Genomic DNA, 16,574 nt, shown 5'->3' on the forward strand with positions numbered 1-16,574 from the left:
GGAGATCGGCTGAATGGAGTCCAAAACGGTAAAAATCAAATGTTTAACTCTAAAGGAGCTGAAAAATTAGCATATTTTCAAAAAAAGTGGAGTGTCCCTTTAAAACCAATGTACGAGTACGCAGAAGGAGAGCAAGAATTTCAGAAACTCCACACTTGACACGAGCTCACAACATCAATACAGAGAACCTGAGATACCCTCAGAATCGAGTTTCAAAAGAGCTATCGCCTGACCACCCATCGACCAGTCAAACACTCTGATTAATCTTCCAGATTAATTTCTCACAAAGTGTTAGTTTGGTTAGGCTGGAACTGCAAAAATAAAGAAATCTTTCCCTGTTGGAAATATCTACAGTAATTGGGTCACCAGTTCTTCTTTTACAGATGCTGAGCTTTCAACAAGTCCTTTAGTTTACTATATCATGGCTTGTTTCTGATGTTTATTGCTTCGCTTATTCGGAAAGCCATTCCCTTATTCCATCTTCTTTAATGGAATAACAAAATTCTCAGTTTTTCCACAGCAGGAATCTTTCACTCTCACTTTTATGTATTTTTCTCCTCTAGTCATAGAAGTAAAGAAACAGCCAAAGCTCCAATCTCTCCCATAAAGATTATTGCAAAGTGACTTTACTGGAGCACTCCAAAACATCTGGAGCATTCCTGGCCAATCCAGCTGATATACAGTATACAACTTCTAATTTTTCACGTACGCATCATTGTTCTTCTAAAGCTCTCAGAAAGAAGAAACTGATCCAAAAGACCATTATGGGACAAAAAGAATGTCTAAATCACTTAAAGAGCAAACTAGGACCTCATAAATTATCTCTGTTGATGGATTCCCAGAACATGTGTTACAATGTTTATGTACCGTGAAACAACATCCATAACACAATCTGATTTTTTAATAGTAAGAAGAACTTTGATATTTATTCTAGTACTTAGCTTTCCCAGTCTTTTCTATTTTATGTGCAGAGATCCCAGAGACTGAATAAGTTCCTCAGAGATGGGGTTAACCTGCTCAGATACGTTCAATTACAGTCAAATACACTCGTAAAAACACCCACGTGTCTGGATGTCTGATCTAGGATTAGGTTGGCTTTAGTTTATGTCCCATTAATCAAAGGCCAAAATACTTATTTGAAAATGACTTTCTTCCATGACATGTAAATTGATCCCTGGTTTAAAAAACGCCCTTCCAACTCTTAGCCAAATGTCAAATTCCCTGACGTTTTCCCCGGCATTCACTGACTAAAAAGCATGAATTTTCTTGACCTATGTCTGAGAAATGAATATTAATAAACAATGCCAATAAACAGCTGTTTAGATTGTAGTCTCATTTTAAATCAGTGGAGGTTTGGACCTGGAAACGGCATTCCGTCACAACTTTACAAGCGGATTACATTTTGAACTAAAATTTAAACTAGTGATGCGCCGATTTTTGATGAATTTGAAACCATCGGCATATCGGCAATAGCACGAGAAAGGCCGTTACCTTTTTTTATTAATTAACTACATAAAGGCAATGAGTTGCATGTCTGTTGTTCAATTAAAATTATTTAATGTTCTGGTGAGTATATTGGTTTTAGCTTAATTTGTGCCTCTCTTATTATGTTGGTCAGTTGAATGTTAATTAGATCCAATCTATGTTCAGTAAAAATAATTTGATGCAGAAATAAACTAGCTAATAGTCCAACTATATAGTATTGTATACAAGTGTTTAATATCAGTATCAGCCAGAAGTTGTCTGTTTAAATCGGTATATCGGCCCAAAAAAATCCTATCGGTGCATACCTAATTTAAACCTGATATTTCATGACTTGGTGAAAAAAATATAAAATTTTCTGCCTTTCAATGTCTGGAATAGACCATCCATGATATTCCAGAAATTCCATGGTCCATAGGAACCCTGCCTAGAGTAAATCAAAAGGTTTTTCTGTCAATAAATGGATGTGCTTGTAAAGTGGGAAAAATGTAAAGGATGTCACCTAAATACACTCTAAAAGAAGATATTGTTTTCCTTTTACAGTGACATGGAGCTTGGAAAAGGTGCTTTATAAATAAAATGTATTATTATTATTATTATTATTATAAACATAAGTATTACCAGGGAGAATATAGATATTCCTATTCGGGAATGAGGGCCGACACAAATATCCCTTTAATCCACTATATGTATTACTTCGTATTAAAAGATTTGGAAAATCCAAAAACAGCATATACCATCTTTTGGGCTTTTGAATCACGATTATACTAGGGCTGGGTATTGTTTAAAATCTTTCGATCCGGTGCAAATTTCGATACCTCGGTTTCGATACCGGTTCCTAACTATACTTTTTCCGATACCATATGTTTTAAAATGCATTTAAACATAAACAAAAATACGTTGAACATAAAACTTTTATTTTTCACCTTAATTAAAAAAAATTCTGGTAACACTTCTCACTCAGTGTAACATTATTAATAAAACTGGTTGTGTTTTTTGAACAGGGGTGCGCCAGCAGACACACTTATTTGTTTTTTTATGAAAATAAGGAAACAAAAATAAAGAAATGAAGAAAATAATTAACACTTCATTTTAGCTTTATTTTATGAAATGTAAAATTGTATTTACCTTGGACTAAGAGTATTTAAATAAGTGGGTTCATTATAGCTGAAACTTTGACAAAAAGTTACAATATTTAAATGGATGACTGAGTTTTACTGCGTGAAGTTTAAACCATAGACTGTAAAAAATAGTTTTAAACGCATCCTCCATTTTGGGAGGCGGGGGCATGAAGTCTTGCAATGCGGAGAGACAGGCGCGAGTATTTCACAAGCATTGAGAGATACAAGCTGCGCGCGTGGGTCAAGTTTAAACACCTTGTCTGGGTCTTTTGTGGGCGCTTTAGGTCCTTACATGCAAGTACAGGCTCACACAGACACAGCCGCTTGGCTTTTGAAACCGAAATTTGGCACTTAAAGATAAATAATTTTTCGATACTCATAGTATCTGAGTTTTTCGTTCGATACCATAAAAGTTTTGACGTTCAGTGCAGCCCTAGATTATACAGTATGTGCCCAGCACCAGTGTTTCACAATACAATATATTTCATCAGTTCCTAGAAAATTCTAGATTAATTTTAACCCAGTGGTTGGGTTTGTTCATGTTTGACCAAACCATAGATTAAAACAACCCAGTGTGAAAAGACCAATTTCTTTGCAATAACATGACTAATTGTAACAAATACGATAGTATGCTTGGATTGGACAGTAGCATTATAAAGGCAAGGCTTAGCAAAGGGTCAATTTGTCTTTAACACATAGACCTTCGCCTGTTTAAGTTCATATTAATGTCAAACACATCACATTACTTGGCTTTCTTTATAAAGCTGCGGAGCAAATCTGGAATGTTCTAAGTCTGGAGTTTTTCCGATCTGGCACAATCCACATTGACACTGCTTATGGCATACTGTAACTACCAAAGCATCCCACCGTTTCTTTCTTTCCAGCACTCAGAACAAAACCGGATGAATACACCAAGGATAATGCTGGGAAGTCCAGAAGAAAAAACGAAAGGAAAATTTAGGGCGAAAACATGGACTGGAAAGAATAAAAAAACTGGAGTGGAAATACAGAAATGGTATTAAAGTATCAACAAGCACTAAGGAACACAGTAAGAGTCAGACTTTCATATTCAACAGCCACATTCAGAGCGCTGGTATCCTACACCATTAGATGCCATGTGTGCTGACACATCACACATCTCCTTACTTGACTGTATTTAATGTTTGCTATATAGCAGATCAGAGGAGAGATCACTTCTGACATCTGATCTGAGACCAGCTCAGCAATTTCTGTTGGATGATCAAAGTTATGGAAAGTTAGTACTTTGAGTTCAAACCAAGATTATGTTGGCTGACGACTAAAATAACATTTGGAGGTATAATATAATCTTAAGATAATACTGTGATTATATTAACAAGTGATGTTGAAAATATCACACTAATAATGCATAGCTATGGAAGAGTAGTATTTTCAAATTTACTTTAATTTAGGTTAAAAATTGGGTTAGTTTCCATTAGTTTAGCCCCTTAGGCGTCACCCCACCCGATTGAGTTAAATCTACTCTTGAGGCTTTCAAACGATATACAGTTTGTCATGATTAGATAAACGTAAGCGTCCTGCTGGCGGAACAGTGACATTGATATACGTAAAAGTTTTTAGGCACACTCTCTTCATAAATGAGTCAATTACTCTCCCTACATAATTTATTTGATAAAACACTGTCGAAATGTCTTTTCTAGAGGCTATATATCCAACGATATATAGTTTGTAGTGATAGATTAAAATTTACATCAGCAAAATTTATGTAAACTTAGGTGTCACATATTCGGGACGGCAACACTTCACAGTTTAGCTTTGTTTTAGGTATTTTGTTTTAGCAATAAATCATCATATTGAGAAAATTTCCAAAATGAATAACACTCTGAACTTTTATTAGTTTCAGATTTCATCTTAGTTTTGGTTTTAGTTTCAATAAACAATACCAGCCTGAAGACAAAAAGTGGGTCAAACCCGACACGTGGCTTTTAGAGCCTTTAAAACTTGCCGACTTATACATCACTTTAGGAAAATTCAACATAATTTAAAACAGATTGAGATCTTGTGTGTAGGTTTTGTATGACTCACATAAATAATCTGTTTCACAATTATTTACCATTTGTAATTAATCTAGTTATAATATATTTAATAATGCAGTTATGTATCACAAGTTATCCACAATTTGTAAAGTAAAGAGGGTAAAGTGTTACAAACTGTATAACTACAAAATCACCAATTATATAAATGAAATATAAAAGTGATACATAAGCTTTGTCTTGCCTAATAGAAAATCAATTGCCAATCGATCAATTAACAGCATACCTCAGCAGCTTGACATCATAAAACCAAACCTAATCCCATTTATTTAAGTAATTGAAAAAGCATGTCTCAGCCTCAGATGGCACGCCCATAGACTAATGGCTGAACGTTTGATGCATAAGGCAAACGAATTTGGAAACGCGTCAGGACTGCTAAAGTTGTGCTTTGATTGGCCGTTTCATCTGACGCACACATGTTGCCGCGGTTATGCGTCTGGCTCAAGGTTAATTTCCAGTCTGTGTTTGTTTATAGGTCTGGTTAGTGACTAAACTGACCTCAGGAACAAATACCTTGTGGAAAATAAAAATGTTTTGGTTTCAAAATGATGAGGGGAGACGGTGAGCATGCATCACTGCTGGTGCTGTGCAAATTTAGCAGCCAGGAAAGAATATAGCTAACATCATATATGTTCATTTTACACAATTACGTTACGCAGTGTAATGGTTGATACGCTTTAGTTATGATTGAACTTGTTATTTATTTTGCTTGTTATCAGAAATAATCTACTCTAAGGGAGTTTGTTGTTATTGATTTTTTGCGGAAGTCTACCGGAAGTTGATTTTGGTCCACAAAAGCTGTCTGTTAATGTTGTTGCCACTGAAACCGTCTATAGGATTCCAAGGAGATGTAAGGACATCAACTTAACATTTATATGCCCTCAAGTACTGGACAAAACCAACTGATGGTCGCTTTACATATCAGTCAGACCATTTTTTTGAGCGGGCCTTGGCCAAGGTAAGCAGCTATAAAACCCATTAATATGATGCTGCGTTTACACCAGCCGTGGTAGAGGCGTGAAGCGCGAGTGATTTCAATGTTAAGTCAATGTGAAGATGTGTTGACGCGCGTCTGGAGGTCTCGCGGCACGGAATACACGTTTCCGCCTCATTCACGCGTCTAGTTCGCGAATTGAGCGCCTGGAGCAGTACACGCGAATGGTGCCTTTTGTGCATTTTGCATTTTACGCGAATTTGCTGCTGACGCCCGAGTTCAAAAATTTGAACTTTGGCGGAATTTCGCACCACGTTAACCAATCAGGAGCCTGCTTGCTGCTGTGGCAGCAGCCCCGCCCGGAGTCACTCATTCAACCTGAAGGAACGCTAGATATTGTCCGTGAGCAGTCACCCGGAGCTATACGACACAAGCTCTTATTTCTATAGAGACAGGAATAGAAAAGAAGAGTGTTGGAAGAGTGTCGGTAAGGACATCAGGCAACCTGGTAAGTTGTAATACACGTTTCACTTTTGAGTTACGTGACGTTTAACGACCATCATTGTTTATTTTCCCCCTATAGTAAGGTTACCAAATGCAAATTGGTAACTCTCTTGATAAATGCACAATCAACATCAGGCATCTTGCAAACAGACAACCGCATAGCACTTGCCCCTCCCACAAGAAGCAGATTTTGCCTCTGACCCGCATCAAATGCTTGCTTTTTCCGTGCGTCTACTTCGCTCTAGACGTGCGAATGCATTCAAACTGTTCAAGCTGCAAACTAGGCGCGGTAGATGCGATTTTGACTCCTGAAACGTGGTTGGTGTAAACGCAGAATAAAGGTTTGGCTACACAATAATGTTAAACACAAACACCTTCAAAAGTCACTTAAATGTGCTGGTCATCTAAAATACATTTATGTTGTGCTATCTGATGTATGCAGTAGCATTTTTTAATCATTTTTAGCTATCCAGAATATATGTATTATTATATATTTAAATGTGCATTTGTAAAAGAGTTTTTTTCAACCCCTAGGGAGTCTGCTGACATTGGCTTAACTTAGCATCCTCTTACATACGTTACATTTTTACTACGTTCGCTAGTATGGTTAATTTTAACCGCTGTATTCTGCTGCTTATGTTTTATAATTTTTCTGTTTTTTTTCCCTGCATCTATTAATGTAAAGCTGCTTTGAAACAATTAAACAACTGTGAAAAGCCCTATAAAATTGAATTGAAATTGAATAGTGAGAGCTCTGCAGTAAAACTTTACTCCCTGACCTCAAGAGGTGCTCTAGCGACAGACGCTAGAGGTCACGACCTTTAGCTGCCTTGTTAGAGCACCGACTCCCATGCCGGACCAGAACGGTTCGAGTCCCGCTCAAGCTAAACTTAACCTGCACTAATAGTTTCCTGAAAGTGAGTCAGAAGTTATCAAATAAAAAAGCCCTCAATCACTATTAAAGCACTATTATTGGTCCAAAGAGCGATGATTTAGCAAGGGAAGTGATTTCATCAAAAGAGGACATGATGTCACAACAAAGCAATGTACCTCCCTGCTATTTCTTCATCAAGAACATCAGGAAGCAGTCTTGTAATTAAAGAAACGCCAATCTAAAGAGGAAATACCTTGATTGCAGTATGACATTTACCATTCTTACCTTGAAATGACAAGAGGACCCTTGGCTGTGGTGGAGAAAGACCATGGATGTAGGTAATAAACAGGAGGAGGGTGAGTAACAACCATAAGGCCTTCCCCAGCGACCAAATCCAGATCTCTCCTGACCTCCCCATGACTGCTGAGGAGAAAGTCACACCAGCCCACCTGCAAAAAGATGGTGAGAAAAATGTTGAAGACAAAAACTAGATATTACAGGCTTCAACGAGTTAATTTACAGTTTCACAATGTACAGAAAAACAGGAAATCCATCTCTTCAATGTCTCGTTTGTATCTCCTAGACATCAATTAGATCAACAGGAGAGCTCTCTCGTATAATCGCAGATATTTTCTGTCAGAAGTATTTCATTTATTTAGTAAAAGGAAAGAGGCATGACATTGATCAACACATCTCCATAAACAATGGCCCATGTCCAGCCCAAGTCATTTGTTTACCATTCCAAAAAGAATCTTGTAAAATCTACTAGGAAAGTTTGAAGAGACAGCTCTTCAGGGAAATTGACACTAAAAGAATGAACATTTGTTATCTCATTTTTCTCCTCTCCGGTCTATTATGGGACAACACTATAGTTCAATAATACATGTAGAGAACTTTGATTTCCTGTGGAGGAACTTTTGCTCTATGCCCAAAGGAGACCAGAAGTCCGACCACAACTCTCTTGGAAAACAACAACACATGCAGTTCATAATTATATATTAATAATACTTGTTTTGTAAGACAGAGAGAGAGAGAGTAAAAGGACAGGAGAGGAGTGGTGGTGAGTAGCGCAGTCTCTCTGCTCATGTCTTATACATGAATCATGTGAAACATTCATAGGAACATTGTAGAAGACCTTGACAATGGATGTCTGACTCCACGAAAACACTGCAAAGGGTTTCAGACACATTCAGACACGAATACCAGAAAACACCACTCGCATTGTTTTTCTCAAGTATGTAAACTTAATCACTTTTAGCTACATACACTCGAATAATGTTATGTTGTTTCAACCCATGGATGAATAATATGCAGACAAACTCAGTTGTTGGGTTAAAACCCTAGAAAGTCAATATTTGATACAAACATGGATTGAAACAACCTTGCATTTTTAAAAGTATAAGCATTCATTTGAACTGTTTGCCTCAAGGGGGCGCTATAGGAAGCGTTAATGTAAACGCCCTGATACACTTAATTGAAAACCTAATGTGACAAAAATTACACCAATTTTGAGTGTTGCTTTGGTTGAAAACAATTTAACTGCTATTGGTCTAAGTCGTCCCTTTCACGCTTACTGATAAACTGCATTTGACAGGTTATGTGTGAACAGAACTTTTATGGCAAATCAGTGCTGCCGATTTACCAGTAAGAGAGGTCGTAAGATTACCAGTAATTTAAGCGCTACGTGTGAACAAAAAATATACGTTAGATTACCGGCTTTTAAAACGGACGACGTCTGACCGCGCTGACAGCTTTGGGCCAATCATAACGTTTTATACAGATGACGCATTTACCCCCGCACTGTTGACTGACTTTCAACACAGACGCGCTGCTTAAAAGTCAAGCACACCTGAAGTTAACGTCCACATTTCTTCACAAAAGTTGTTTAAAACAGCGTACCATATATTTGCCGAACTGTCGACGTCCTTAGCACACCCTCTGTGAAGCGTTGTTTAAGACGCATGTTTCACTTGACTTCGCCTTGCAATGTGGTTTGGTCATCATGAGCAACTTCGCGACCATCAGCGTTTACCACAGAAGTGAAAACAACAGAAAATACGGACCGTGGATATGAAGTCATAACCCGACACTGTTTAAAAATACAGCTCGCCGCGCGCCACAGGTAACTTAACTTTCACCTTTTCTCCGCGTTTACTGGTGTTTTGATACTGATGTGTGAATGATCTTACTGGTAAAAAGACGGAAGGTTACTGCGTGTGTGAACTGCACATTTTTGTATTTACTGGTAAATTCATTCTGGTAAATTCATGGTAATTTACCGAAATTACTGTGTGTACGAGGACATAGTTTTCTACACTCTCAGAAAAAAAGGTAGGCTACAGGAAGGTACAAAAGTTGTCATTGGGGTGGTACCTTTTTAAAAAGTACACTTTTATACCTAAAAAGTCCGTATTGGACATCAAAGGTACACACTGGTACCTTAAGAGGTGCTTACTTGTTCCTCAAAGGTAGCTACCAAAATGACACATATTAGGAGTTTTTAAAAATGTATTTTACTTTTTATATTGTATATTTTATAAAAACTTTTGTACCTTTATTTTTGAAAGTGTAGTCAGTTTTCTCTTTTACATCAATGTCATGTTGAAAAGAAAATCTTATTGGGCAAAGAAATGTCCTATAAAATGTCTTACTCGAATTGTGCTTGAATTGAGGGGAGGCTGGAGGGATCCGGGACCCCCCATAAGGCATTGGGGACCCCCTAATCATTATTATTTAGAAACTTACTTTAGTTTCGTTATGTTTTTATAAACTTACTCAATCTCGTGGCGTCACCTGGAGTTTTGAATGTGTTGCCATTTTGGGTTTGCTGCTATGTCATGGTGGGGACCCCCTCAAGACTTGATTCAATTCGAGCACTGGTCTTACCCCATAAATTTTCATTGTGGGCAGAGACAAAATTACTGTTTGTAGTGCAAATACAGCAAAATGTAATAATCTAAGAGAATCTTGTTCAGCAATGTGTACACAAAAGTATCGATAAAACTCAATAAAACTTCAAAATCCAAACGCCCCTTTCAAAATATTTTTATTGAATGTCTGATTATGCTGTCTTCTGAACATGTTATTAGTTTTAAAGCTTTTGTTATGAACATAATGTACCAATTGCATTTGAAATCTGAATTTGATAAAATTACAATGTAATTTAGTAGCCTGCCATTTGTCCAGTGATGGCTTGTGACTGCTCTTCCGAGGGGTCAAAATAAGTGTTCATGAGTGTCATGTGTGTTGCTCGTGTTTTCAAAATATGTGTTTGTTGCATCATGTGAACCATCTTTTATCAAAATAAGTGCCTGCTGCACACGCGTCAAAAACGTTTATGATAAAAAAGACGCACACATTCACACGCAAGACACTCCATTAACAGTAAACTCTGATTAAAGTATCTGGCAAACGCGAGCGTCTCTTTTATCATAAACCCTTTAGACGCATCTGAAGCAGGAACTTATTTTGACAAGACACACATATTTTGAAATTACGAACCACACACATGACGGGCTACATACATGTTATGACAATTTTTGCATCGAGCGCCCTCGAAAAAAGAAGTCACCGGCCGTCACTGCATTTGTCATGTCTCATTTGCTTAAAGCTGAACATATCTAATGTCAATCCACACTAACCTCTCGCTCAGCTCCAATAGGGAACAAATAGTTAGTTAGCCAGTTAGTCAAACTGTCCACACAGCTAGCTATAACATTTAAGGATACCTCTATTGGCCCTTGCAGTACTGAGGTGTGTTACCATAATGAAATAATGTTACTTACATACAGAGTTTGTATACATGCACAAAGGATGTTTCTGCCTAACATAAAAATGTGTATGGCTAAATGTTTGTAAAAGAAAGTGTTTAGAGTGCTCACAATGTGTGTATCTGAGTAACTACTTATATACATAAGTGTACGTATGTGTATATATGTGAGTGTGTGTGTTTGCGCATATGATAAACTGCAGCAGGCTAAAATGTTTTTGGCAGGGAACATAGCAGATAGAGAAGCTCTTAGGAGGCTACCGCTCTCTGGACAATACAGACTCACTGCCGCTCCTAAAGCTGCTAAAGTCATCACTGGACCAACACAAAGCCATCACCGGGCTGACATGTAGCATACTGTGACCTGGTGTACTTCATGTCTCCTCGATGAGACATAAATCACTATCGTATCTGATCTAGAAGTCTACTTCATGACCAAATTCCACATATATACTCAGCAAAATTTGTTCTATGCAAAATTTAAAAAATGTTTATGCATAATTGATATGACATTGGATAGCTTTTACAGATTATTGGTAGATATACATTGTTTAGTGTTGTTGTTCACAAGAATTAAAATTGCCATTAGAAACCTTTAACCCTGAGTAATTTTGGCATTAATGTACAGTAATTTATACCACACTGCACAAGAATGACACCTTAAGTAATGCAGAATGCTAAGGTGATAAGATGATAAGACTTATTATTTATGCTCAGCGGATGATAAAACTTCTCATAAATTGCCTTTTGAAAAGTCGTGCAGGTGCAATACATACGCCAAAGTCCTATTTAGTGTGCATATGATATCTGATATATGATACCACCATCTTGTCATGTCATTTTATACTGGTTTCTCAATTTTTTCTTTTTTTTTAAACCATTGATGCTTCGGTTGGGTTAGATTTGGGTTACGATGTCATTTTATGTATAGGTTTCAAAAAATTTTCTATTTTTAAACCATGGTTGCTTGGAGTTAGGGTTAGAATTGGGTTTTGGGAAAGTGGTTCTAACTTCAAAACCAAGCAACGTAACGTGACATGAAAAAATGCATGGTATTAAGTGAATGGGAAGGACTGGCGTATTATGCAAAATCGGACTTTGGTGTATCTATTGCATGACTTTTTGAAAGCCGTGCTATTTATACAAAATTCATGAGAATTGGTTGAAAAAATCCTATGGGGAAACTTTGACTCGAACCCAAAAATATTTGCAATGAACACTCAGAGCACTTTAGCATCGTAACACACTGTCAAGCAACGATTTCTTAAAGGAGTGGTTCAATGGTAGCCTATTTCAAGCATTCTGACTTATTAACACAGTTATAGAGTTGTTTCCTCATGCTAAACGTAGGCAAAGTGTCAAAAAAGCAGTTGGGCGTGTTACAGTATTTCTGTGCCGAAGTTTCTGAAAGATTTTTTCGATTACAGGTCCAGCTGCTGTTTCAGGGGTTTCTATACGTATCACTTTTTTTATGGGCACTTCCCCCGGAAAACCCGGCCCACCCGTCAATCAGTGGGAGACGCCAGAACTTACAAACATTATATCACGCGACAGCTTTGTTTAATTTCAAAACTCAACCATGGCACGAAAGAAGAAGTGTGTTTTTGGATGTAAGAAGAAGAAAGCCAGCATTATGGAAATGGATATAGTTTATTATCCATTGTAGCAGCAAAGTTTTGCGTGTGCGTTTGATGCGCTGGATTTTCCCAACCAGGTCATGAGCTGCATGCGGTAAGTAAGACTTCTGTCTTATGTTGGAAATTGGCGCGTGCATATTATATAAATGACACGAACATGCAGTGAATCATAAGTTAAACAGTGCCGTATAGTGTTGAATGACTCGTACTCGCTCCTCTCGCGGTAGTAACTCCTCCTTCTTCATTTTTTTGTACGTTATTGGAAAGATTCGGTAAAGCTAATCTATCTTTTATAAATCTGATTAAACTAAAGACTCTTCAGAGATATAAAAGGATGTAATACTACTCTATAGGTACTCCAGATTAACATAAAAAATGCAGAAACAGCGTGTGTTACGTGAGCTTTAACAAAAAGTTTGAAAGGTGCATGCTCGTTTAACCCGACCAATCGGTGCCTGTTAAATATAAACCTTTGATTTATCAGCTACAGCTACTTTACTCCTGAGACATTCCTTCTGGCATCCTTCCTCAACCCCAACTCCACTTAACATCTAGTCATCATTACTAATATAAAAGTAAGAGTCATTGGGGGGTATTTTGAGCAAGCTAAATCTATTAAGGATTACATTAACATTGTGAACTACTGAAAAACTAGCATTGTGCTGTCAATATCTGCATGGACATGTCCCATTCAAATTGCCTTACATTCTTCAAAACATCTAAACGTCTAGTTATGACATCTGAAAGGCATTTTGCTCAAGACTGACAGTTACCTCAAAGCACATTCCTTAAAGAAAATACTAAGAAGTCATACCATTTTAATTCAATACTACAGCTGTATCAGTTTCTCATTTGAGTGACGTACCGTAAATTTATATATGTCATAGTGCACCTTTATATAGCACAACAGCCTGAAAATGCATTACAATCAGCTTATCTTCAAGCTTACCATCTTGTGTTTGTCATGGCTATCTGCTTAATGAAATTTCCAGCTTCCTCTTTATGGAAATGTCAGTCAAACGCAATTATTCCTGCTCACTGGAAACAAAACAGGTGATGCTGGCTAAGAACTGAATCACCTGCGATGGGTTAAACAGATGGGAGGAAATGAAGGGATTTTATGAGATGTTTTCAAACTGATAGGATGTAATCCGATTTATGTGATAATAAAACTGGGTTTTCATACCGTATTTAGATTTTATGCATTTGGAAAGCAACTTACAATTCATTCATAATTTTTTTTTTGCAGCAAACCTACGACCTTTACGCTGATGTTACAAATTGAAGTAATAAAAAAATCATCCACAAAACTAATTTTTTTAAGTGTTACCAAGTTAATCCAACTTTCACTTTTTACAGTGTAGGATCATATTTGAGTTATTATAAAGATGACTAGAAGGTTGTATGTTTGATGCTGTCCAAGAGTGCTGTGGTCATGTACTAGGTGATTGATTTTTATGATAATCAGTTCTAGGGCTGTCAAAAGATTAATCACAATTAATCTCATCCAAAATAAAAGTTTACATACACTGTAAAAAAATTCAGTAGAAATTACAATGTAATTGCAGCTGGGTTGCCGGTAATTTACCGTAGATTTAAATTTGTTATTTACTGGCAAGAGTTTGTTCAAAGTTAAATCAATTTTAAATATTAACAAGTCTCTATCTCCACAGAACAAAACCATACAACAACAGCCTCATGCAAAGCATTCTGGTAACCAGAAATCATCATGAACCATTTTCTGTTTTTTGCTTCAGATTTTGTTTCCCAGAATGTTTTGCTTGATGTTGTTTTTTTAGTTTTACTCTGTAAAGACAAAAACTTGTAAATGTTAAATGTTCATTTAACTTTGAACAAAATGTTGCCAGTAAATGACATAAATTTAAATCTACAGCAAATTACTGGCAACCCAGCTGCAATTTCTACGGATTATTTTACAGTGTATTTTTACATAACTGTGTGTATTGTTTGTAATTATTCTATATTTATAAATCCACACACATTCATGTATATATTTAAGAAATATTTGTCTTTAAATACTGTATATACATTTATAGAATTTATATTATATGTAAATATAAATATTTTATAAATATAACAATTTTTTCTTAAATATATACATGATTGGATGTGTTTTTATATATAAATAATAATTATACACAGTACACACACATATGTTATGTAAACACAAACTTTTATTTTGGATGCGATTAATCACAATTAATCTTTTGACAGCCCTAATCAGCTCCTTAAAAATATAGTAATTTTTACCATTTTATCATATACTATATTAAGATCTTAATTTTGATTGGTTAAAATTGAGATATCATGATCACAGTAAAAATGGTGCTAGACAAATAATAAGCAAGAGTTTCCTACCAAAGTATGAGCCCTTGAAAGTCTGGATTGCTACTCTACATTTTATTGCATGTTTAAAAACATCTTTAACAGAAGTGCAAACAATTCAAGCAAAAGTGCTGTATATTTAATAAATGTGGCCTTACACAAATAGAAATATATTCTAAAAGTAAGAGATAAACGGAAACATAAATCAATGCAATATCTGCCACCTAGTTTCATGTAACATGTTTGCCTGTACATATTTGACGAGCTGGCTAAATCGTATGAATTATTATAAAAAACAATAACGAAACCCCACCCCTAACCCACATGTCACAAGGGAAAAGGTAAATCACACAAAAATGTCTGAATGTGGTCATACACCACCTCATAAAATACGTACAAATTGCCATGAGATAGCATTGCCAATGCCCATCCTAAAAGTCAGCATTGCAAATTTTGTTGGTTCGATTCAGGGAACAGATGTATATATGTACAATGTATACTTTGTAATGCACTGCTTAGATAAACTCATCTGTCAAATGCACAACTGTAACATAAATCACCACACCCTGTCATTCACCAATGCACAATCCGTCAAGCACAAAATATCAGATTGCGACAATCCGAAATCCTATTTAGTATGTTTTACACTGCAACAAATCCCAGATGCTATCTTCAGGGCGCAGTTATAAAATAATAACATCACTATCTCTGTCTCAAACTCCCATGGCTCATTCACACTTACTGCTGTCCTCTTCCCCAAGACACACAGCACGCATTCCCCAAAGCCTCTGCCAATAAGTATCGCTCTGTAGTTGCAACATAATACATATCAGCTGCCTGGTTGAGTGGTCAGATTGAAACCATTTAAGAAAACATGATTATTGTTCGCAGACTACATTCCTTAATAATTGATAGCATCACTTATGTAATACGTCAAAATGCCATTATTAATAAATAGAAAATTGAAATGTTATTTGGCTTTGTATAAAGTATGATTAACTACAAAAGAAATCTCAAAAATGAGATATCACATTTGGTTAGGAAAAAATGACAGGGGATGAATTCACAAAACTATAAATATCAAAGCTAGGAAAATTTTATGGACCGTCCTTAACACTAGACATCTTACTCAAGTTGGTGTTAACTTTAACCATTCAGCAAGATGACAAGTACCTAAAAACCTTAAAATTTGTTACGTTTATTTTTTTTTCCATATCATCAGGCAATAATAAAGTGTATATAGCACTCCATCAACACAGATAGCAAATAACAATATTAAAGTCCATTTCAAAAATTGTTTTCGAAAATAGACGCCTCTGTCAACGACTAACGCAAGTATGAGGTCTTAATATTTCCCCGGTCTCTAGGAGAACCCCCTCCTCTAAATCTGCCCCGCTCCTTTCAAACAAGACCCCATCTGACCCAAACAGTACTCACCTTCTGAGGCTTCCCTTACGGTGCTGTCCTGAAGAGAGAGGATCAGGACTCTAGTCACAGATGTACAAATACAGTGTTGACTTTCCCAACGAGAGTAAAGAGCGGTGTTATTCCGACCAGCTGACAGTGGGACAGGAAAGTGAGAGGTTGAGAGAGGTAAACGCAGAGAGAAAGAGAGAGAGAGGGAGAGATGGGTGGGCTGGTTTCCTATTACACACTTACACTCTTCTCTTGAGCACCCCTCCTCTTTTCTTTCCCCTCCTCTCTCTCTCTCTCTAACGAATAACTGAAAAGATACTCCATTCCTCTGCAAGTCTCTTTACTTGCAGAGACAGCAGCAGTTTGGGAGAGCGTGCCAGGATCCCCCTCTTTAAATCTAACTTTAACTTTACCCCATC

General features: G+C 36.7%; 1 protein-coding gene across 2 annotated transcripts in view; it reads right to left on the reverse strand.

The window, feature by feature from the left end:
• The window catches only part of sema3c (sema domain, immunoglobulin domain (Ig), short basic domain, secreted, (semaphorin) 3C), a 72,145-nt gene extending 55,797 nt beyond the window's left edge, over window positions 1-16,348 (reverse strand). The window contains exons 1-3 of one of the 2 annotated variants that reach the window (XM_073867325.1): window positions 16,177-16,348; window positions 13,343-13,472; window positions 7,273-7,436 (exon numbers count right to left, since the gene is read on the reverse strand). In XM_073867325.1, coding sequence (XP_073723426.1) covers window positions 7,273-7,436; window positions 13,343-13,359 — 181 coding nt within the window. In that variant the 5' untranslated portion in view covers window positions 13,360-13,472; window positions 16,177-16,348. The remainder of the gene's footprint in view (window positions 1-7,272; window positions 7,437-13,342; window positions 13,473-16,176) is intronic. The other variant, XM_055189992.2, reaches the window with a different exon arrangement.
• Window positions 16,349-16,574: the final 226 nt, after the last annotated feature.

Source organism: Misgurnus anguillicaudatus, chromosome 1 (genome assembly GCF_027580225.2).
Source record: "Misgurnus anguillicaudatus chromosome 1, ASM2758022v2, whole genome shotgun sequence".
NCBI classification, from domain to species: Eukaryota; Metazoa; Chordata; class Actinopteri; order Cypriniformes; family Cobitidae; genus Misgurnus; species Misgurnus anguillicaudatus.